The following is a 24,785-nucleotide window of genomic DNA, read 5'->3' on the forward strand; positions in this document are numbered from 1 at the left end:
ATGCAAGGAAGAATTTAAAACAGCATTATGAAATTTGTGAACACATTCAGTTTTAAACATCACAGACCACAACCGAGATTAATTTTTAAATCTTTCAACATTCCTAGAATTGTGTTAGACATGCAAAGAACACGAGCCAAATGAAAAGAGTTAGGATTAGAACTTGCTTGTAAGATTTTGAATTAAAATCTTTACGCCGTCTTCCTAGATTTTCCGGCGGTTCCTACAGTTCCCGACTCCTCTGTTGCCCTTTGTTTCCCTCAGTCTCACTATATACGTGAATAGGGTTTTTGATTTCTAAACCCTAAGCCAAGTCTAATGATATATTTATATAGGCTTAAGTAAACCTAATTCCAATCTTAAGAGGAGACTAAGTCGGCTACCCGTGAAGAAGAAAAAGAAAACTCTAAAGTTATACACAAAACCAACTCACGAAAATACCACATTTAATCAGAAACAATTATTTATTTAAATCCACATAAGCATATAATAATTAAAAACAACTAATTCAAGTTAAATAAAAATTTCAATTAAATACAAAACTAAAACAAATAAATAAAACACTCAATTCAATTACAGAAAATAAAAACACAATTAAATAAAACAATTCATCAAAGAATCCAAATAAACAGACAAATAAACCATTAAACAACTAAAAATGCCATTTAAACAATTAATTAAATACCAGGACTATCCTTTTAAAATTAGGGGTATTACAATATGGTTCACCCCAAGAGGGATAGGAGCAGAATCGTGGGTGTTGACCGACCACCTTAACCTTTTGATGGCGCACAGGTGATAATGGAGATGACACGTGAATTTACAGTGGCCATGGAGGAAATGGTTCGAAGAATTACTACAGGATTGAGGCTTTCAGAGCTGATAGTGGCTAACCAGGCTATAGACTACCTCGTGACGTTTCAGAGGCTTAAGCTTGAGCCATTTGCAGGGGATTTTGATCCACTAGTGATAGAGTTTTGGCTTGACCAGGCGGTCAAGAAACTTGAGATATAACAGTGCCCACAAATCGGTTGAGGATCTCTCTAGTATCCTTCTCATTCACAGGTGATGCCAAGGTTTGGTGGAGATCTATCACCAACACCCATAATATTGAGACGATGACTTGGGAAGTCTTCCAGGGGCTCTTTTATGAAAAGTATTTCCCAAGGACTGCAATGAGGGAAATGAGAAAGAAGTTCGAAAGAAGTTTGATGGCCTCTACCAAGAGAGTATGAGTGTCATGGAGTATGAAAACAAGTGTACGTCTCTCTCTCGCTATGCGCCGAACTTGGTACGGACCAATGAGGACAGGGTTTTGAAGTTTCAGGATGGCCTACACCTTGACATTAGACCCCATGTTTCAGTCTTGGATTTGAGGGTCTATTCTGAGGTGGTGAGGTGGGCATTACTTGTGGAGGCAGAGGATAAGGACTCGCAGCAGATTAGGCAGTCTAAGAGGCATTTTAGGGGTGAGGCTTCATCTTCAGGGAGTCAGTTGAAGAGGAATAGAGGTGAAGGAGGAGGAAGGGATAGTTCATACTCACAGGGGTCCAGCAGCAGGCACGTCCTGCACCCACGGTTCCCTTATTTTTATGATCCATACGTGAGGTGGTCTGCCACCATTGTCGTCAGTCTCGACACATCAGGCCACGTTGCCCACAGCTCCAGACACCTACCACACAGTCTTTTGCTGCTTCGACTGGACTTTCGAAAGCTTGCTTCAGTTGTGGTCAGATGGGACATTTCAAAAGGGAGTGCCCACAGAGGGGGAGTGGATCACGTGGTGGTACGGGATCACAGTTCAGGCAGTCACAGTCATCCGTGGTCCAGTCTGGATCCAGGGTTCTTCAAACACCATAACTTGCAGCTTCAGTTCAGGGCCCACGACCTACTAGGGGCTTTACACCTAATATGTCTTCACAGAAGTCAGTGTATGAGAACTTGCATTTTTAACATTTTCCGGACATGTTGGCATTTATGCATTTTTTATTTTATTGTTGAAATTATGTTTTATTTTGCAAATGTGGTTAATTTTATTTAAATGTCATTTGTTTATTTCATAAAGGGCAATTATGGACTGTTTGTTTTACAAATGGCATTTATGGTATTTGGTTATTTTATAAAGGGTAAAGTTGACTTTTATTATTTCAAATGGCATATTTGGCATTTGGTCATTTCATGGGGGTGATGTGGACTTTTAGTATGCAAATGGCATACTTGGTAATTGGTAAATGTGTGAAGGGTGTTTTAGTCATTTCAAGGGTGCATGTTTTGGCTATGTGTAGGCTTGACATGTGTGGGTGTATGTGGCTGCATTGTGTGTATGTATAGCTGACTATTGCATTTCATTGTACACAAAGTATTTCGGCAGAATAACATTTTTCAGCATTTTGTTTCCTTCACTGTGGTCATTGGTTTTACATGCTTAATTGGGGTTCTTGTGTAATACCCCTAATTTTAAAAGGATAGTCCTAGTATTTTAGATAATTATTTAATTGCATTTTTATTGGTTTACTTGTTTGTTTTAATTGCATTAATTGTTATTATTTGATTTATTTGAATTAAATTGAATTAATTATTATTATTTGATTTATTTGAATTAAATTGAATTAATTGTTATTATGTTACTTATTTGACAATTATGTGACTTATTTGAATTAAATTGAAGTATTGAAATTAATTAGGGTTTTGTTTTATTTTCCTTCACGTTGTAACCGACTTTTAATTAGCTTGGGCTTAGGATTAGGATTTCCAGTTAGGCCTATAAATATATGTATTAGGGTTCTGCCTAGGGTTTTAGAACCCTATTCACGACTGTGGAGGTAGAAAGAGAAAACAGATGAGGATTACAGTAGGAATCGCCGAAGAATTTAGGAAGACGACGGTGCAAGGTTTCAAATTGAGACCTAAAGGCAAGTTTTATTTTTAACTCTCTCTCTTTGACTCGTGTTCTTTACATGCCTAACATAACTCCAGGATAAATAGACATTAAAGATTAATCTGGTTCACATGTTAATTTGAATTATAACAGTATGCCTTTATATGAATTGGTGTTTGCTTGTTTGTAAATTTCCTTGTATAATTCATGTTTTAATTGATGCATAATGAATTTAATAAATTGTTGGGATTGTCTGGAATCTAGACTAGAGGGTTAGGAACCTTAGCAAGGACAATCAGAAGTCAGAAAACAGCCAGCATCGGGGAAGACGAAGGATGGGAAGAGTAGAGGCGGTTTCACCCTTCAATGGAGGCGGCTCCATTGAAGTGGAGCCGCCTCCACATGATGTAGGGGCGGCTCCAAGGGAGTTGAGCCCCCTCTACCCAAAAAGTTGAGCCTCCTCTACCTAAGTTGAGCCTTCTCTACCCAAAAAATTGAGCCTCTTCTACCTAAAAGTTGAGCCTCCTCTACCTAAAAGTTGAGCCTCATCTACCTTAAATTGGAGCCTACTCTACATCTTTTTAGAGCCTGCTCCTTTGTGGATTTTCAATTTGTTTTTAACTTCAGCGATGGATTTTACTCCTGTACTTCGATTTTGATGTTCTAGTTTAATTAGAAGCTACACTGGAGGTTCTCAGAGGTGTCTTGAGCTTATTTAAAACTCCAAAGAGCCTTGTTAATACATAATTAATCACCTTCTATTATGGTTTGAACAGTATAAAATTCTTACACAAATTGGTATACAGTTTTAGATGTGGAGGATTAAAATTGTTCATCATTGTTTAACAATTTTTCGAGAATGATTTTATAGTTTAAATCATGTTCCAGTGTTATAAATAAGCATGTGAATTTATATATTCTATTATGCTTACTTGAAATTAATTGATGTTTACATGCAGGATCTGTATTATCAATTATTGGACTGTGTGGAGTTGTATCAAATAAGCCTGTTAAATTATGGATTTTGGATGAGCAGCACTACTATGGATTTTGGATGGATTTTAAATATATTATTATGGTACCTCGATATGAGCTTGAGTCTCAGGATCGATGGTTAGGGCGCGTATATGCATTGGGATGCATAACTCGCTATGATGGTTGAAGGTGTACCCTGTTAGGCTTAGGTATACATGCCCAGTTCAGGTGTGTTTTGCATGTTGCCTCTATTCAGGTTGAGACCGGCCTGTAGTTCAGTGAGAGTCCTTTAGTGTGAATATATATATTTATTTACGGACTATATAGTTATTTTTGAGTTGGTTAGGATGTACATGCGTATCGAGTCTCTGTTTGGATTTTAGTATGATAGAACTGTTCGTGGGCCTAACCCACTTCTATTTTTTAGGTGTTCGACAGTTCCAGTCGTAGGCTTGATCGTGTTTAACAGAGACTATCACTCACTCTTCCGACGACGTAAGACTTCTCTCCATGGTTTACTTTGGATGTCCTTTTAGTAGTTTCATTTCAGCTTAGATTTTTATCAGGGGTCCACTAGAGATGGATTCCCAAGTTATTTAATTATTAGAGGTTTTATGGAGGATTGGATTTCTGGATTTTAATTTTATTTTATTCAAGGATTTTTAAACTTAGATTTTTTTCAGCTCTTAACTATTTATGTCTTATTTCATTTTTGTATTCCATGTTCGTTTTAAATATTAATTGTTTAATATTCCTTCAGGCTTGGGCTTGGGCCTGATCAACCCGTGTTTCGGATCCTAGGGGTATCACATCTTGTGCGGGGAATTTGTTGTGGGTGTGTGAATGAGAAGTGAACTAGAGACCATGAGTTTCTTTTTGGTGTAAAGCTTGTCATCATTTTTCCACTATGGGGCTGTTAAAAGAGGTCTTGAAAGAGGAAGGTTGGTTGTGTTTTAAGAAAAATGGTGTTCTTCATTTTTACAAAGTTGGTGATTCTAATCCATTATTTGGATTGCTTTGAATTGTTGTTTAGAAAGGTTCAAGCTTCTTTTGGAGGTAGGATTGTCTAACCCTCAATTCCTTTGCCTTTAGTGAATTAATCTCTTTCAATTTGAATTGCAAAGTGTATAAAAGACCTAAACTAATGCTAAAACTGTTTGGCTGAAATTGCATGCTGCTGTTTTGCTCTAATTCCTGTAAATTCATAATTTATCATTTAGAGATGATTTGATATTATGATAATATAATTAATTAAATTTCATTTAGAATTGGTTTCACATAAATTGGTTGAGAAATGAATTTACTATGAAATTTTGAAGTTAGAGTGTTCTTGCTGGAAATTCTGGGTTGGGGCAGATTTTGTCCGAGTCTTTTTCATCAAACTTGCTTTAAATGGTAAGGTATTTTGGTGAATTAAAATTTTATTTTGAAAATATAGTCTTTGAAATTTCAGTGACATTTGGATTCACTTAATTGGGATAAGAATTCAATTTTTTTATGATTTTTCAAAGATGGAAGCTACAGGCTGGAAATCAATTTCTGGGCAGGATTTATTCCTAATTTTTGGGTCAAAACTGTTCCAATTGGGAAGGTATTTTGTTAAACTAAATTGACACTTTCAAAGTACATTGTTTAAGCTTTCATCAGGCTTTGGAATCACTCAATTTGAGTTAGAATTGAATTTGTTATGAATTTTCAAAGATGGAAGTAACATGCTGCGTGTGAACTGTTTATTGTTTAGAAACTTCGGAACATGACACAATTGTGCATTCATCTTGCATGGTCATGGGGTTAAGGTTAGAATAAAAAAAGGAAGTGAAAGTTCAGTAAATGATTTTGAAAACCGGATAACAGGGAAGTGCCTTGTATCCATGAGTTTAGGAAGTGGGATTGAATTAATAATTTTCAAAATCGGACAAGGAGTTGCCTTGTCTGTGTAGTTAATGGGAATCTAGAGAAGACGTAAGAGTTGTCTACGCGTAATTGTGTCACTAGGCCCCAAATGATCACAATGAGTTGGCTTGGATCAGGGATTGATAATTGTGATACCCCCTAATTTCGGAACACGGATTGATCAAGTCCGCGCACAAAATCAAGGGATATCAAAACAATTTAAGTATTTAACAAGCACAGAGTACAAAATGAAATAAAAAGAATAAATAAACCGCTGAAGAAAAACTAATAAATAAATTTTAATTAATAATTCTCCAACAATTACAATTCGGGAATCTCGTAACTCAAGGACCCCTTAAAATATTATCCAATAATCTTATACTACTTAAAAGTACACAAGATGAATAGATGAAAGACAGTCTCTCAGTTGCGGATCCTCAACCTCGAGATTGGAACTTCTAATAGCCTGAAAAAATAAACCGTGGGTTAAACCCTACGAGCAAGTTCTCTCTACCAGGCCTCTGAAAACCAATAAAAAGATCATCTCTGACCAAAGCCAATCCTAATAAAACTTTTATCTTTAGTACACCATGAGATGCATATATATATATATAATTATATATACTACATTAGTCACATCTACTACTAGGTTCATTAAATTTAAAACTATTAAACAATGATTAAATTAACAACCATTCCAAGACCAATCCACAATTCATATTTCTTTTAAAAAGAAACTCCATTAACCATAATTCCATTATAGACAATTGCTTAATCATTTAAACAATCAATTATAATCAAAGGAAAATTATATTAAATTTTAAATCCCGATAATGATTTTTATTCACTAAATCACACAGCTAATATCTAGGCTTTGACAAATTATCCATGTCTCTCTCAGTATTATTTTATTGCTATATATAAAATAATATACTAACCTTTAAACACTAGATTATTCTAATGTAATCATAATCCAACTGATACACACAACAACCGTAGATGGAATTTTAATCATCTAGCACATAACAATTTAATTACGCTTTGACAAATCAACCATGCCCTTATAAATATATTTATTTATATATTGGCAACTCAACCATGCCTCCTTATGTATAATTATTTATACTTTGGCAATTCAACCATGCCTACATAAGTATGTTTATTCATACATTTAATTAGCAATTCATCCATGCGTCCCATGTATGTATTATATTCATACAAATATTTATGTAATATTTTTAATCCTTTGGCAATTCATCCATGCCTACATCTTAACCATGAATCACTTGAAACTTAACAATACGCTAAATCATACATAACTATCTCATGCATATTATACGCATATTATTGATTTAATAATCAAGATACAACAAATAAGAATGATAATATTAATCATTTTAAATGATATATATTTATATATATACCTACACATATATTATTTAATATATATATGTGAGTTTAACACCTTCCTTAATAATCCTTAATTTTTTTAAAATCAATATACATATATGTATATATATCTATATATACATATATTCATCCTTCTATACAACTCATAAACGAATTAAACTATATATACGCATATATAAATATATATATATATATATATATATATATATACCCACACACACTTCCCTCCATAACAAATTATTAATTTATTATATTTACACAAATTAATGCTACTAAATATGTCAGAAATAGTTTCCCCTAAATACTCCATACCGGTTTAAATAGTTTTCCGACACCGTCTCACTAAAACGTAAATATCTCTTATTAGGATAAGAATCTGATAATGAAATTGGTACCATTGGAAAGAGGACGAAAAATCCTTGAATTTGAGCTCAAGAATGACCCAATTTCGATTTAAGATGACTAAGTTATGACCGTTTTAATTTTATGTCACAAACAGACAAAATAATTGGCTAAGCTCAAACACTACTGTGAGCGCGCCCACACTTAATTAGCTCACTTGAGCTCACACAAACGCACCCACACCGGATTAGCTCACTTGAGCTCACATGTATGCACCCACACCAGATAAATCTTCTGTTGACCAAACTTAATCCATGGTCCAGATTCACATGCGCACTCTTTTATGTACACCGTAATGCACCGAATCATTCCACTTATATTTAAACTATTCCAATGGCCTAGATCAGTGATGTAACCTTTTACTATGCATTCTACCACACTAGATCATACCTCGAATCACCCATCTCCTGATTTATGCGCCGATTCACACCGAGTGCATAGAATTAATTTAAAATTGAATAAAAATAATTCTAAAATAAATTCCAGAATATAAAAAAAATTACAAAACAAATTCTAAAAATATTCTGAAAAGTACAGAAAAATTCCAGAAAATATAAAAACCAAAATTAATTCCCTTAGGTCACAGTTCCACCTATACATTGATTTTAATATATATATCCAACATCTACATATACAAATAAAATTCAATAATTCAAAATTAAAAATATATAATAATTCATACTTTTAAATAATCATATCTAAACACAATTTAATAAAATAAATTAACTTGATGATTTTAATTAATCCAAATTAATAATTTAATTAGAGCCTTAATACTTAAGATGAAATCCTTATAGGTTCTAAGAGGAAAAATAGAGAAAACTCGCCTGAAGGTTTCGAAACGAAACCGACGCTTTAAGCTTTAATTATCTCTTCCAATTCCGACGTCCTCCTTTTCAGATCCGACCTCTTCCTTGTCAGCCCTTCTTCTTCCTCTCTCTCTGTCTGTTTTATTTTTCTAACGTGTAAAACCTTTAACCCTAAAGCCTTATGTGTATTTTTATACACCTTAAATTCCAAATCCTATTCCAACTAGTATTATGAATTAAAATAATAATCTTTAAATAATTTATATCTATAAACATATATATATATATAAATATATATTCCTTCCATAATTAACTCATTAGTTAATTAAATCATATATACTTATAAATATCAATAAATATATATCTATATATATATCTTTCCATAACAATTATTAATTAATTATATTTATATATAATTATATATATATATATATATATATATATATAAAATTGATACAAAAGTGATCATTTAAATAATTAAATAACCACGGACCTTCATTAATTAACCTAATAAGGTTTCATACAAGCCCAAGACCACATCTTTTGGTCCAACTTTCCTTAAGCCCAATCCAATTAATTTAAATAAATAAGATAATTAATTAAATACAGAAATTAAAATAACTAATTACATGAAGCACATAAACAAACAAGAATTTACAACTAAGTCATATAATACCAATAAAATCAACATACCAATAATTCAATCAATAATCAACCACACAAACAATCAATCATCATACATAATCACGAAATATAACTTAATTAAAATAAGATAATTAATCTAGCACTCAATAAAATAAAATAAATCATTGAAAAAATAAAATAAAATAATTAATCTTAATTAATAAAACTTTTAAAATTATCGGGGTATTACAATAATCAATTCTATTCTCGTGGTACAGGGAGCAGCCCTGGCCGGATTACATTAACTTTTTGTGATGAAAATGAGATTTTAGGAAGTGAGAAGTGTCAGTGGCATTAGCATAAGCATCCGCATTTCACGGCACTTCATTTTATTATCATACCTGACATTATTTCTTTCTCGAGGTTATATGATCCCATTATCCTTTATCTATTCTTTGTTTGGATTTACGGAGGTATTAAGGAGTGTGCTTTAGGCAATTCCTGCTGAGCTGTGGTTGCTCATTCCTATATTATTTCACATCTTTTCAGGTCATGGCATAGATGGTATGGAGGGTGTCCCTCCTCAGCTGTAGACAGAGTCGGGGCTAGTGTTGTCATGTTTTCATTCCGCATAATAAACTATGTTTTGTATTATATTTTTTAGAATATCCCAAGCATGTAATAAATGTTATTTCAGACTTCAAACTTAAAGTTGTAATATTTGCATTATAATTATGTATTTTCAGTCTTGTTTTGTTTTGTAAAGGGAAATAGATAGGTGGATGTGTGGTTGAGACAGGTTACAGGGATATTTATTAATTTTGAGACTGTGATTGTTTGTGTGTTGTATTCACAATCCGGACTACGGTCTTGGGGCGTGACATAGGGTATCAGGGTGGTGGACAGCAGGGTTCAGGAGTGCAGGGCAGAGTTTTTGCTCTTCCTCGGGCGGGTACTTCAATGGGACCTTCAACTGTTCGAGGTATCTTTTTTATGTTCAGTTCTTGGGCTAGAGTTTTGATTGACTCAGGTGCATCATATTCATTCATTTCATCATTATTTGCACATTCATTCGGGTTGGAGATCACATCCTTGGATGGGGTTATTTGTGTTAACACACTGGTTGGGGGACCAGTTACGTTGGATAGGATTTGTCGTGGTTGTGCTGTTGAGATAGCGGGGCGAACATTGTGGTTCGACTTCATCCCTCTTGAGATGACGAGTTTTTACGTCATTCTTGTGATGAATTATTTGCCCATTTTCCGAGCCACCATTGATTGCTTCCGAGGGAGGGTGACCATATGTACTCCCAATAGAGATTGTTTTTGTTTTGTGGGAGATCGGATCGATTCACACACTTTGACCGTTTATGGTATTGGTGATTGGGGTCGTTATAGGTTCTACTTGGCCAGCCTTTTAGCTGAGGAAGAATGGAGTCTGGGTGATAGTTTTCCAGCGGTGGTTGGTGAGTTCGTTGATTTCTTTTCGGATGAGTTAACAAAGTTGCCTCCTATACGGGATGTTGTGTTCGCCATTTACGTCATACCCGGTACTGCACCCATCTCTATGACGCCGTATCGCATAGCACCGGCAGAGTTGAATGAGTTGAAAAACCAGTTTGATGATTTGAAAGCAAAGGGCTTCATTTGCCCTAGTGCTTCACCGTAGGAAACACCAGTTCTTTTTGCGAAGAAGAATGATGGGTCTTTGAGACTTCGCATCGATTATCGCAAGTTGAACCATGCTTTGATCAAGAACAAGTATCCTTTGCCTATGATAGATGACTTGTTTGACCAATTGAAGGGAGTTAAGTGTTTTTCGAAGATAGACTTGAGGTCGGGCTACTATCAGTTGAGAGTCAGGGATGAGGATATCCCTAAGACCGCTTTTCGCACACAGTATGACCATTACGAGTTCCTTGTGATGCCACTTGATTTGATTAATACTCCAGCAGCTTTTATGGACTTGATGAACCGGGTGTTTGGTGCCTATCTTGGTGAGTTTGTGGTGGTATTTGTTAACGACATACTTGTATACCCATTTTCGGAGGAAAAACATGAGTCTCACTTGAGAACAGTGTTGCAGACCCTTAGGGATAACCGGTTGTATGCTAAGTACGAGAAGTGCGAGTTTTGGCTACCGGAAGTGAAGTTCCTTAGACACGTTGTCTCGGGATAAGGAATTTCAGTTGATCCTTCTAATATTAAAGCAATGATGGATTGGGAGCGTCCGAAGAGTCTATTTGAGATTCGGAGTTTCCTTGGCCTAGCCGGCTATTATCGGAGATTCGTCCAGGATTTCTCTCGTTTAGCGGCACCTATGACTCGACTTACCCGCAAGGGAATCAAGTTTGTATGGAATGAGGTTTGTGAGCTAGCCTTTCGGGAGTTAAAGACCAGATTAACTACAGCTCCAGTTTTGGTGATTCCTGAACATGGTTTGGGTTATGTGATTTATTGTGACGCTTCACGGGATAATTTGGGTTGCGTCTTGATGCAGACGAAACGGGTGATTGCTTATAGGTCTAGACAATTGAAGACTCACAAGTAGAACTATCCGATTCATGATTTGGAGTTGACGACAGTGATTTTTGCATTGAAGGGATGTAGACATTATTTGTACGGGGAGAAGTTTGAGGTTTTCTCCGACCATAAAAGTCTCAAGTATCTTTTATCACAAAAAGACTTGAACATGAGGCAACGACGATGGGTGGAGTATATGGAGGACTATAATTTTGATTTGCAGTATCACCTATGAAAGGCTAACGTTGTAGCAGATGCCTTGAGTAGGAAGTCACATGGAAACTTGGCTAGCATTGCCATCCGGGAATGGAAAATGATGGAGGATTTTGCAGAGATGATATACCGGCTACTTTGTTTTGTCTTTCTTTTATTTCTTCGCGACCTGAGTCGTGGGATTCAGGGCGTGACAACAGGCTACCATGCCTATGGACATGGCTAAGACAGGATGAGGAGAAGCTTCGAAACGCCACTTTAATATCATAGGATATTGCTTGAATTTCAACTTGCCCGTGATCAACTTCAGAAACAACCTTAACAACAATTAAAGAGTCACATTCAAACCATACCTATAACTTTATTCTTACTCTTAAGTCAACGAAAAAATTGAAGATAAAAGATGGAATAAATAATTATTAATGGAAATGTGATGAGGAAATTTAGGAGTGACACTTTTATATACTACAAAAACCTATAAATGCACAATATGCACTGAGTATCTAATTAGTTATTTATGTAAAATATAAGAAAATGAAATCCTTCAATCTTTTTATGTGCAGCAAATATGACTAGGTCAAATTTTTTACTTTAACTAGTGGTCTAGTGTAACGGGTGGATGCTTGGCATGGCACCAGATTAAGAATTGGATCTGATTTACTAACTGTAACGGATGAGCGCTTGCCCATTTATCCAAAAGCTTGAGTAATCTTGCATATCCACCCATTTATACATACTTCAACCCCATTCAAATTTGATGTGGGATAAAATCCACTTGTAATATCTAATTATCACTACTTAGAGAGTAGCAAGTGAGGACAAGTTATTATACCGTAAATTTTTATCCGGGTAAGAAATATATGGTTGACTTAAACAAAAATAATATATATATTTCAAATTAAACGGAATAAGAAAAAAAATACTCCCCCATCCCCTCTAAAAAAAATGTCCACCTTTTTATTTTTAGTTGTTCAAAAATGAATGTCTTATTTTAAAAGTAGAGTACTAGTTTTTGTAACATCATCAATTTAACCTTATTATATTGAACTTATAAAAAATATACCATCACATTTTTATGAGCCATTTTGGAATCACTGCCACTCTAATAAAAAAATACTAAAACTCGTTATCTTGGAAAGTTAAACTAAAGGGAAAGTTCGATTATTGTTTAAGCGTGATTCGGGTCGAATTTAAATACAAGCTTGCTGATTGACCCGACTGGTTTAGGGTCGAATAAATATGGTATGAAGGCCTTCGAGCATTTTGTCGATAATCGATAGTCGTCTTCTCGTGGTCTCCGCTACACAGTCATCTATTACCTAACCGATCTATATACCACGCGTTTCTCTCTCTAGAATATTCTTTGATCGCAACACGAACATTTACATCTTACCTCTAATTTGTATTCCCTTTCAATAAACAGAAGCTCTCGAATTCGATTGCCGAAGATTCAATCACCAGTAAGTGAATTCAGCACCCATTATCCACAGCTTAACTTGTTTTCTCTCTAATTTTGTTTATTTCTTACTTAATATCCTCATTTTTTCTATACAAAAGTATAGAACTGTATAATGATCTTTAAATTTGCCATTTTTATTTTCTTAGCAATTTTGCTGCATTTTCAATTTCGAACTTTGTCAGGTTGATGCGAAATTAATGCAGAAAAGAAAAAACAATACAATTTTTTTGTGTACCAAAACATTGATTTTGTACTTGGTGTTGTTTTTGGTATCTAACAAAAATGAACTCAGTCGAGATTTTGGTTAATTTATTTATTTTTATTTTTATAAATCTTTTAATTTTGTTTTAAGTTTTTTTTGGGGGAAAAAAGCTCACTTTTTTTTTTTTTTGGAAGAGAGAAGCTCAGTTTTAAGTGTACTTTAGTTTGTTATTTGAGATTAATTTGTTTTCAAAAATATTTGATTTAGGTTTCTGTGCAGAAATTTTGGTGGATCGTTTGGTTACTGATTTGAAAAATGGAGGCGAATCAGGAGAAGCAAAATCAATCAGCTGGTAATTTATTAGATTATGGCATTGTGAGACAAACAGTATATATTCAATCATTTTTTTCTCTGCAATATTTCGTATATGTCAATTAGAGTGCAAAATTGACCACCCATTTTGTTTATAATCAGAACATAAAAAAGGAGTGGATTCATCAGCTCCTTTAATGCTGTTTTCCACAAATTCTGATTGAATTCACATTTTTGAAGCATTTTTCTTATTCAACATGAAATTATGCTCCACAAGCAAGAGATGGTGGGAGATGCAACACATGTATTTATATATATGTGTGTGTATATATATATGAGTCAAGTGCAAAAAACACCAAATATGCTTACAGTGCATATCACAACCCTCATGTGCCAATAACACCCCTAAAGTTTCAATTTGGTGCAAATAGGTCCCCATGACAAATTTAAACCCTAAGTTGATTAAATTACCCTTATATAAAAATAAATAATTTTGTAAAATGGCCGAAAAGGATACTATTTGAGGACGCCCTCACATGTAAAAAACATTCCTGAAGTTTCAATTTGGTGCACATAGGTTTCTCTGACAAATTTAAACCCTAAGTTGACTAAATTATCCTACTGAACCATTTTATAAAATATATAAAAATAAATTTTGTAAAATGACCGAAAATGACACTATTGAACAACGCCGGCAACGGACAAGTAAAGATAAAATAAAAGTATAAAAGAAAAATGATGATAAAAATACAAAATAAAAGAATGAATATGAAGTGCAAACTAAAGAAAACAAATATGCTCCAAACTCTAAACACCAGTGCACATTGATATTGAGATTTTTTTTTTTTTTTTTTTTTTGTTTGTTTGTTTAACAGTGTTGGTATGGAAAAAAAAATAAAAATAAAGAATTTTTTTTTTTTTTAGTAGAAAAAAGTAAACTCAAATGTCAAAAAATTCAAATCCTTGTTCTACAAATTCTCAAAATTAAAAAAAAAAAAAAGTTTAGATATATATATAGAGAGAAAAAAGTAAAAAAAAAAATGTAAGGTAATGTTCACGTAACACACCTATATTATGAGATTAGTAGCATACATACTCCCTTGGGCATTTTCGGAAGAGTAAAAGGGCAAAACGGGTATTAAAGCAGTAATTTATGTCAGATTTATGATTGAGGGGTATTTTTGCACACTGTGTAAAGATTAGGGGTTTTTTTGCACACTTTTTCAAATAGGGGGTAAAAGTGATACACGGAGTATACTTTAGGGGTGTTTTCTGCACTTGTCCCATATATATATACACACATGTACGTGCATTTCTTTATATAGGTTTGCCAACCTTTTAATTATCAATTAATAAAAGACCAATTATGGGTTTAGACAATTGGCTATCTAATGTGATTCCCAGCTAATCCAACGTTAGCTATTATTCCAAATGCTTCATATTTTCCTGGAATAATGATAAAATATATGCATGTCTAAAAATGTAAAATTATTCAGTCTGATTCTTCTTCTAGTTTTACCCATGAGCTAAAACCAACATTATACAATGGATGTACAATCGGATTGCCTTGGAAAGGCGTTTGGCAAGTAAAAAAGCTTCCCGAGTTGAGTTTTTCTTTGTTTGTAGACTGCAGTTTTAGAGGCAATCTTAAAATTGATAGCAAAGGGGAAGCAGATGTAAGATGCTTCTAAATGGGTCCTACTTGTAGGAAAGCAGAAGAATCCACTAATCATCTTCTGATATGATGTTGGGTTGCCAAAAACTTGTTGTCAATTTTGTTTCTATGTTTGGTGTCATTGCATCCAGCCTAGTTCAATGATATTTTGTTGGTTGGGGAGATTTCTGTTAATCCCAGAAGGAAAAATAAGTTGAAAAGAGAAAAATTCTGGCAAATTTTTAATATGGTTTGAATTAGACAGCGTAACTTGAATGTTAATATTTATATTGGTTTCATGAAGAAATATTGTGGAATTTGATAACACCTTCAACGTTTGACAGATCAAGATGGCGACAATGAAATTATTGCTGAAAGTGCTTCATTCGTGCATGGAGAACTTCCTCAAGATGGCAGTGGGCCCCCCAAAGTAGATTCTGAAGTGGAAATTCTTCACGAGAAAGTGACGAAGCAAATTATCAAAGAAGGTCATGATCAGAAGCCATCCAAATATTCAACATGCTTCTGTAAGTCAATAACAATGCTCATTGCTGTACTTATAACATGTTTCAGTGACTTATCAAAAAAAAAAAAAAAAAAAACTTATAACATGTTTCAGTGACTACTGTAACTTTGCAACAAGCGATAATGCACTGTAGGGCCGAAAAATATAGTTGAGAAAGCAGTAAACTAGGTCAACCATCTAGGAATCTTAATGACTGCTTTCATCCTTGATTCATAAGTGTGAATTTTCAATTTGTATAGATATCTCTCGTGCTACTCCTACTTCCCAGTTCCCAGAATATTTATAATATTCTATCATCATAGGCCAAATCGGAGTGTGCAAAACCCAGGAAATAGTAAAATTCAGGCATTAATTCTAAATTATGTAATGCACAAATTCTGTGGTTTGGGTTACTATGATGATTATATTGATACTTGCTAGCAGGCAGCCAGGCACTTTCATGTATGAGTTTGTGTAATCTTGTAATTTACATTGTTAATATATTAGATGGACGTGGGATAGTTTGCTTGGTTTTCCTTCCATAAGTTGTGCATGTTAGAAATTTGTTGAATTTGCTTATATGAGATTATAATTATCATATCGATCATTATTTTTAATAAAGTAAAAGAATAGAGCAACTACATTCTGATACCACATAATTTAGTTGTGATTTGTCAGCTTCAATTTTTTAATAGTCTGTTTTGGTATGACACTACCTAGTGTTTTAGACTCTTCAGCAAAATAAGTTCTGATACTTGATGTGAAATTATGGTTATTCATCCTGTGGGAGTTTTATGAAGAAATGCTAATCTAATTGTGTGTTCTGAACATTAGAGTAACCCTGTTTGCTGTAATAGTGCACTATAGGGCTTGGACAGAAAGCACCCAGCACAAATTTGAAGACACGTGGCAGGAACAAAGACCATTCGAGTTGGTGTTGGGAAAAGGTATCTTCTTGATTGTTGTTTAGTTTTCACCAGTAAGTTGTTTCTGTTATTTAGAAATTTTGTTTTTATAAATCGTCACATGATACTTGGGTAACCTGATTTTGGGTACCTCCTAGTAATTTGTCTGTAACTGTCTACTATATATTCATAAAGCGGCAATGCAAAAAATTGATTATTTTGTGATTGGTTTATGTTCTATTAATATTTCTGGAAGTGATTTGATTTGTTTATATTTGTTTGGATTGTGTTATTTGATGATAGCCGCACATTTCTTCAAATTAAATTTTTGTTAGGCATAACATGAATGTCCATTGCTTTTTTTTGCAACAGAGAAGAAAGAAATGACGGGACTGGGCATTGGTGTGTCCAGCATGAAATCTGGTGAACGTGCATTGCTACATGTGGGTTGGGAATTAGGGTATGGGAAAGAAGGAAACTTCTCTTTCCCAAATGTTCCACCCATGGCAGATATTCTATATGAGGTTGAGCTTATTGGTTTTGATGAAACCAAGGAAGTAAGTTATTCACAAATAAATTTTAGATGAATATATTAATTCAACCCTAAAAGCTTTATATATATATTTTTATTTTATTTTTGAGTTGGACCTCATTAGGGCACTGATAACGCAAATATTTGAGTAATATGTATTACAGGGTAAAGCTCGTGGTGACATGACAGTGGAGGAGAGGATTGGAGCAGCAGATAGAAGAAAGATGGATGGAAATGCTTTATTCAAGGAGGAAAAACTGGAGGAGGCCATGCAACAGTATGAAATGGTTACGAACTTATGTCTTGAGTATTCCTGTTCTATCATTCATTATTGGCATTTTGTTTGTATAATTTTTCTTCCCCTTTTCTTTACATATTGTAGTGGTTTTTGTGAGCATTAGGCCATAGCATATATGGGGGATGACTTCATGTTCCAGTTGTTTGGTAAGTACCAGGAGATGGCTTTGGCAGTAAAGAATCCCTGCCACCTCAACATGGCAGCATGTCTGATAAAACTTGAACGCTATGAAGAAGCCATTGGGCAGTGCACAATTGTATGTAAATTTCATAGAAATGTTGTATTTTTCTTTTCATTTTTCTGGATCTGTTTTATGATTATCTTATCCCACATGCTAATTGTCAAAGAAAAGTGGGCCCTTGGTAATCCAATTTATATAGGCCTATCTAAACAGCAGTTTTTATAGTAAATTCAAATAGATTTTTTTTTTTCCATTTATATATTTTTATATTGGAAGGGAGGAGCAAAATAGCACAGAATGCATGAAAAACACACAGATTTGGTGGGAGGTCCGTGACGTAACCTAAAAGTCAAAGCTGTGATAGTAGCGCCTCCTTGTAGCCTTTTCCCTGTAACTCTAAAGGAATGGGTGGGATATTGAACTATAGCAAGGGGTAAAATGTAGAATAATACACCTGCCGAGACAAAAGCCAAAGGTGAGTATAAACAACGACCTTGGAAACTTCAGAAGTTCCATTAGAGCTCCTCTATTATTCTGAGTTTCAACCTTAAAAGATTCATCAGGTTAATGCGGTCTTTATTTGTCATGCTATCCCTCCAAAATTTTCTGATTATTCTCATAATAGCATTGAAAACAACCCCCATATCCAAATCAGCCAATCTCCTCGATTTATGTGTTTTTTCTATTTTCATTTTTATTGCTAATGAGTCATTTGCACATTTATCTGTATTGATGATGCTGAGGCCTGAATGGAGATTGCTTCTTTTCTTTTCTTTTCATTTTTTATAATTTGTTGAAGCTTTTTCCTGTTTTTTTCATTCACTTTTTTCAGTTCCCCTCCCCTCCTTTTTGTTCCTACTACGCATATACAATAACATAACAGTGGTTTGTTCTCTACCCAAACTAGAGTTCTATTTTGTTGTTAGTATGCAGCATCTTATCTTCTAGTACCGTGCGTATGCATTTAAACTGTAATGTAGAGATGCCATAAGCAAAAAACCCAGACAGTTGTTACACGAATTTGAGATTTTTGCTAATATTTAGGAGCGACTGGTCCATTATCTTCTCCACATGGTTTGATCTTTGTGTTTATTTGACAACTGAATTGAAGTTAGCCTGCTTTTAGAGATCCAATAAATGTTATATTTGAAGAGAGTAGCAGACAACTCCCCCTAACATCTAATCAAAGAATGGTTAAACTTTCTTTAGGTATTGTCTGAGGATCAAAACAATGTGAAAGCACTGTTCAGACGGGGAAAGGCTAGAGCAGAACTTGGGCAGACAGATGCAGCACGAGAGGACTTTCTCAAGGCACGCAAATATGCTCCTGAGGACAAAGCTATTGCGAGGGAATTACGTTTACTTGCTGAACACGACAAGGCCATTTATCAGAAGCAAAAGGAGCTCTACAAAGGATTGTTTGGATCAAGACCAGAGCCGAAACCGAAGCGAACTAATTGGCTGATCCTGATTTGGCAATGGCTGCTGTCACTATTTTATAGACTTCTCAAGCGTGAAAGGCAAAAGGCTGATTAAAGTAAGCTATGAAGTAAACAGGCATGTTCAGTAAATTTTATTTATTAGCCAATAATTTGAGATTTTAGCTAAGCATAACTCTTGATTGCTTGTCATGAATGTAAACCATGTTTGTCAAAAATATATGTAGTACTTGTTAATTTCTTAACTTTATCCTAAATTGTGCTTTAGGTGGTATGTCTATGAAGAGAATCTTAATGCCCTAGTCTAGCCGACTGATCCCATTATTCACATGACTCCGAAGGAGCACGTAACACAATAGAGGTCAATGATCAGAGGTGTTGTCTAATCACCACGACGAGGCAAAATTTGAAAAAATTAGTTTAGCTGATTGATCCCATTGTTACATATGACTCTGAAAGAGCATGTCACAATAGAGGTGAATGGTCAGAGGCGTCCTAGCCTTTATCCCATTCGTTTGGGATAAAGACAACGAGGGTGATGATGATCAGAGGTGTCCTCTAGTCACCACTATTAGACAAAATTACAAAAACCTTTAGGTTTGTTGCCGCCATACCTAGATCTTGCTAGGGGATCTTTTTGCTTATTCCTCTCCCTTCCATTTTCCTTTTTGAACTGCTAGTTTTCGATACAACTTCAAAAAGGAATTCATCGTATTTCATTTGCTCGATTCATTTCCCAGTTTGCTGATCGGCATTATTAATTCATTTACTCTTTATAATATAGTATTTTTGTCACCCCAGTTTTTTTGTGACTGCTCTAGACCTGTGTTTGGTGAATAGGGAGCCAGTCATAACAATTCATGTCTTTCATATGGCTGAGAAACTGTACACTTTGGGTTTAGCACCATCCAATTGACTTAAATCAGTAATGTAGCACACTACATTGACAATGCACACTTAAAATATTTACGTTGGGGATCCGGTAAATTGATATTGCATTGTTGTTGCATTATCGATTTAAATGTATTGGAGGGCACTTGCCCAAATGTACACCGGAGGGGATTCCCAACAAATTGATATTGCATTTTTGTTGCATTATCGATTAATGTTGCATTGTCGATTTAAATGTATTAGAGGGCACTTGCCCAAATGTACACCGGAGAGGATCTTGATTCTATTTGGTTACACCGGAGAGGATCCTGATTCACCCCTATCTTTCGTATAGAATTTATATGGCTCCTTTGTTTAGGATGATTAGGAAAGATGTGATTTATTCTCTTTTGAAACTTAAAACCCTTACAAAAGATATGACAGTTTAAACTACAGCTTGAAAATACACCAAAAACTGTGACCTCTAGTTTGACTGCTGTGCTAATATGTTTATTTTTATAATAATATATGTTACTTTTAAAACTATATATACTGCACTAAAATCAAGCAATATGTAGTAGTAATAGTTTTTGAATAACTTTTGATTGTGACTAACTGTAACTTAGGTTTCAAAAACAATTTTGACAGTGTCATCACGTGATGGAAAATACTCTCACGTGAATGCACTTTTATTTGTTGTTGGTTAAAAAATTATTCTGACATAGTTTGAAGTTAAATAATGGTCATCACGAGTCAAACGAAATAATTTGTTTACTTTAGTAAAATTAGATTAGTAAAAAGTTTCAGGCCTTTATCGTTTCATTTTATATTTTCTGACTAGTAATATAATAATTGTTGAAGTTAGAAGGGTGATCTAATCTTGGCTTAGGAATGCAATTATAAGCATATAATTGCGTACTTTATAATTGGAATTAACAGAGAAAAAAAAGTTCGAACTCTAACTAAATTTCTTTGAGTTTCAGTTAAAAATTATCAATTCTGTATTTTTAAATGCAACATAAATATAATTATTAATTGGGTAAAGTGCAATAAACCCCCCCAAACTATGAGTCAATTGCAAAAAACCACCATGAATTAACAAATGTACCCCTGAACTATTTAAAAGTTGCAGATAAGGACAAAGGTAAACTCTCAGGTACCGGAAAAATGAGATTACCAAATTACCCATCATTCTTATGACGTCATCTTGTTCGTATGTGGTGGTATTCAACGCAGATGTGTAACAAAAATCTGAAGACAAATAAGAATCTGATAACACTTCTATTATCCCTACCAAATCGAATCTCTGGTCTTATTCTCTGCAACCCAAGACACATGAACCCGAATCCTATCACCAAAAATCCGTTAGCAAACCAATCACAAAATCAAATGGTACACAGAGAGCCACGAGTTACAAAAACTAATTATGTGATTAGGCTGTTGGAACCCAAACTTCTCTTTGCCTAACCATCGTCACTGTATTTCTCTCTCCTGCTCCATATGGTAGTTCGGTAGAGTCGTATTTCTCTCTTGAACCGATCGAAGAGAAAATCAAAAGGAGCTTACCCTTCCTTTGATAAGGATGAGGAAGCAAGGACTAAAAGACTGGTCCGATCTGTAAATCCAAGACCCGGATCTGTCTCGCCGGATCTGCAAGACCTAGTCATTTCCCTCTTTGCAGAGCTCATCACAGCCACAGCCAAACCAGTCGTCTCCGCTGGATCTGCTGCCGCTGGATCTATCTCGCCGGCACCATCAACATTCTCATAGCTTTCTTCGTTCTCCATCTCCAAGCTCACCACTACCGCTACTCCACCGCCGAGCCGAGCTCTTCACTGCACTAGTCACGCCGTCGTCCATTGCTGCGCCAGAAGCGAGCTGAGAAGCGATCGCCAAATGATTCATGATGTCATGGGTAGAGCAGATGAGATCGATGAAGCAGAGGGTAGAGCAGCGGCGGTGAATGTGACGTTTCCGATTTTCGGCATTTTCCGTTTTCTGGAAATCTTGTTGTCGCAGGGGTATTTCTGTCTTTTCACATGTTGCGTACGGGATTGTGGTTGGGTCTAGTTGCATTTTTGTGCATTTAATTTTATATGATTTAAGTAGTATTTGCATGTGGTGCACTTGTGTGTGTGGTGTATGAATTGAAGTAAAAGTAGAAAAGAAAAGAAAAGAAAATTTAAGCGGGACCCACCACTATCTCAAATGTGGTCTTGAGACCATATTTTAGCTCTCTCATTTTTCTTTCTCGCGTAAGTTCTCTCCCTCCCTCTTGCTCCTAGCTTTTCTTCTCATTTTTCGCTTCAAATCTTTGAATCTTCATAACTTCTTCACTTCTTAGTGAAATTGAGAGCCGTTTGAGGCAAAACGTCGAGCACATCGAGCTCTACACATCCATACCTGAAATTCCAGATTTAGTGCCCTCCTTGGAGTTCGAATTTGAGGACCCATTTCAAGGGTTTTGTCCATTTTTGAGGTAGGGGCCCTTAATCCACTTCCTTCTTGTTCCATTGTGAGTCATATCTCCTTTGTGTGATAAACATGCTTAATTTGAGAGTTAATTGTTTCAATGTTGTGTAATTGATGTCTAGAGAAATTCATGATTTTGATTATGATTTGTTCTATGTGAAAAGCATGTTATGGTGATAGTTTTGTTGTGTTTAATGTGTTGATGACTCAATTGATGATGTTGAATATGATATATGCTTAGTTGTGAAGTAATTATAAAATGTAAAACTTCTACATGCCATAATATTGTAAGCTTGAGACACATATACATGTACATGCCATTGGGTTGCATGAAATGGGAGAAATCAGTTTTTGAAATGAAAACGAAAATTTTGGGAGAAGAGTTTTTGTGAAATGGTTTTGATAAACCCGGTCGCTGCGGGGTTACCAACGGGCCGGAGGTTAATATAGCCTAGAGGGGACTAGGGAGTCGCCCTAGCGTGGTTGAGCTAGTTGGGCCTCATAATGACGCCGCGGGGTTACCAAGGGTAAAGGACACTAGCCAATCCTCCTCTTTTGTCACGGCGGGGTTACCAAAGGGCGGACTGTATTAACAGTTAGAAAGTATGGTTTTGAGAAATGAAAAATGGGGAGTGACATATCATGCATTGCATTTCATTGCATTGCATTGTTTACACTTGGAATTGACATTGAAGTTGTTTTAACCCTACATTGCATGATCCCAATTTCCCATTGGCCTATACTTTGATTGGATTCACAAGGACACAAGATGTGTGTCTTAAGTGTCACCTACTGAGCATATAGCTCACCCTACTATATATTATTTTTTTCAGGTCTTGGAAAAGAACCGGCGGATGCCAATCCACCTCAAAGTTGAAAGTTGTTAGAAGATGATTTTTGCTATTTTGTATTCGGCCATTCCATGTATAATCATAATTTTTGGAGAATGTAAATAAGTTTGCAATTATGGCCATTGGATAATGTAATTAAGTTTTAACCAATCATAAGCCTTTTGTGTATTCAAGTAAAGTGTGGTAGTTCATGTTGTTGATGGTTATTGTATTTTTATTTGATGTTAAAATATAATTATTATTTTTGTACACTAAATCCTAGTGTATTTTAGTGACATGTGGTAAATTATGTTAATAACTTGGTTGTTGTACTCGAATTTATTGTTGAAATGTATTAATTTTGCAAGTAAGTGTAGTGACGTGGGTGGTTGAACGACCAAAAGTTGGAGTACAGGTCACACAGGACAGTGGAAAATGGGAGTGAAGATTTTCTAGAACCGGTCCACGTATAACCCAAACCGATCGACCGGTATCTTCACAGTATGTTTGAGCAATTCACATCCCAAACCAGTCGACCGGTATCCATTGTAACTTATGTTCAGAACCAGTCGACTGGTATCCCAAATCAGTCGACTGGTATCATGGCAGTGGGTCACTGTTCATATCCCAAACCAGTCGACGTATAAGGAGTATACGTCGACCGGTTCTGCCTTTTCATGTAATTACCAATTTAAGTTCTTAAAATTACACTTTGGCATCATTTGAAGTTGAAATTAATTATTTTTATGACCCAATTAAATGCCATAATTATATTTTTACCCCAAAAGGACTATTTTACCCCGGATCTCATTTTAATTATTGTGTGATGCACGTAAATGACTATGTTGTCCTTTGGGTCTTAATTTATTGAAATATGACAAATTACCATCTTGCCCTTTTTGGAACTCAACATTTTAATTTAAGGTGAAATTACCATTTTACCCTTTGATGTTTTTAGGCCGGGTTAGGACTCGTTTAATGATCCGGATCCATGAGGAGCTGGGTCGTTGCAGTGAACCTTGCCGCCATGAACTTCACGTCGATTTCTCCGCCCCTGCATCGACACCAATAATCAAACCCTCTGTCCGACGCTCTATCAACTCCTCTGTCCGACACTCCAGATCTACGTCGTTGTTCGTGGCAATAGAGCCCACCGGAAGAGTTTCGGTCATTGGAGAGTCCCAACGCCCTTTGATTCATCGCCGTCCTTGATAGGCGCGTTCGTACCCACAACGAACGTGGTGTCCGAGGTGTGGTTTGTGGTGAGAATTTGTGAAGGATATGCGGGTTGTGTTGTTGATATAGGGTTCCTTTTTAGGATTTTCTTCTTTATGTATCTTTGTGGTCAATTGATGACATCCAAAAAATCAATCTCTCCGATTGTAGGTTCAATTAGGTAT

The 24,785-nt window shown here is 35.2% G+C and overlaps 1 protein-coding gene across 3 annotated transcripts; it reads left to right on the forward strand.

Annotated features, from left to right (window-relative positions):
- Positions 1 to 12,979: 12,979 nt before the first annotated feature.
- On the forward strand, positions 12,980 to 23,584 carry LOC132299346 (peptidyl-prolyl cis-trans isomerase FKBP42-like). Of its 3 annotated transcripts, XM_059795884.1 has the most exons (9): positions 12,980 to 13,186; positions 13,667 to 13,739; positions 15,698 to 15,880; positions 16,716 to 16,805; positions 17,136 to 17,320; positions 17,460 to 17,582; positions 17,697 to 17,849; positions 18,984 to 19,311; positions 23,389 to 23,584. In XM_059795884.1, the coding sequence occupies exons 2-8, from the start codon at positions 13,703 to 13,705 to the stop codon at positions 19,308 to 19,310; spliced, it is 1,098 nt and encodes a 365-aa protein (XP_059651867.1). In that variant the 5' UTR covers positions 12,980 to 13,186; positions 13,667 to 13,702; the 3' UTR covers position 19,311; positions 23,389 to 23,584. The 3 variants fall into 3 exon arrangements, with proteins under 3 accessions (XP_059651867.1, XP_059651866.1, XP_059651865.1); XM_059795883.1 differs by lacking the exon at positions 23,389 to 23,584 and having other exon boundaries at positions 13,655 to 13,739; positions 18,984 to 19,463; XM_059795882.1 differs by lacking the exon at positions 23,389 to 23,584 and having other exon boundaries at positions 18,984 to 19,463.
- The last annotated feature ends 1,201 nt before the right edge of the window (positions 23,585 to 24,785 follow it).

The sequence above is a fragment of the Cornus florida genome, unplaced genomic scaffold (genome assembly GCF_030987335.1).
Source record: "Cornus florida cultivar Cherokee Brave unplaced genomic scaffold, ASM3098733v1 CherokeeBrave_3.0.0_Hap2_Chr03, whole genome shotgun sequence".
In the NCBI taxonomy this organism is placed as follows: domain Eukaryota; kingdom Viridiplantae; phylum Streptophyta; class Magnoliopsida; order Cornales; family Cornaceae; genus Cornus; species Cornus florida.

Excerpts from the sequence above, each read along its gene's own strand:
- LOC132299346 (XM_059795884.1), top strand. The coding sequence starts at position 13,703 with ATGGAGGCGAATCAGGAGAAGCAAAATCAATCAGCTG. Across the intron at positions 17,321-17,459 it reads GTTTTGATGAAACCAAGGAA|GGTAAAGCTCGTGGTGACAT; the intron begins GTAAGTTATTCA and ends TATGTATTACAG. Across the intron at positions 17,583-17,696 it reads CCATGCAACAGTATGAAATG|GCCATAGCATATATGGGGGA; the intron begins GTTACGAACTTA and ends TGTGAGCATTAG.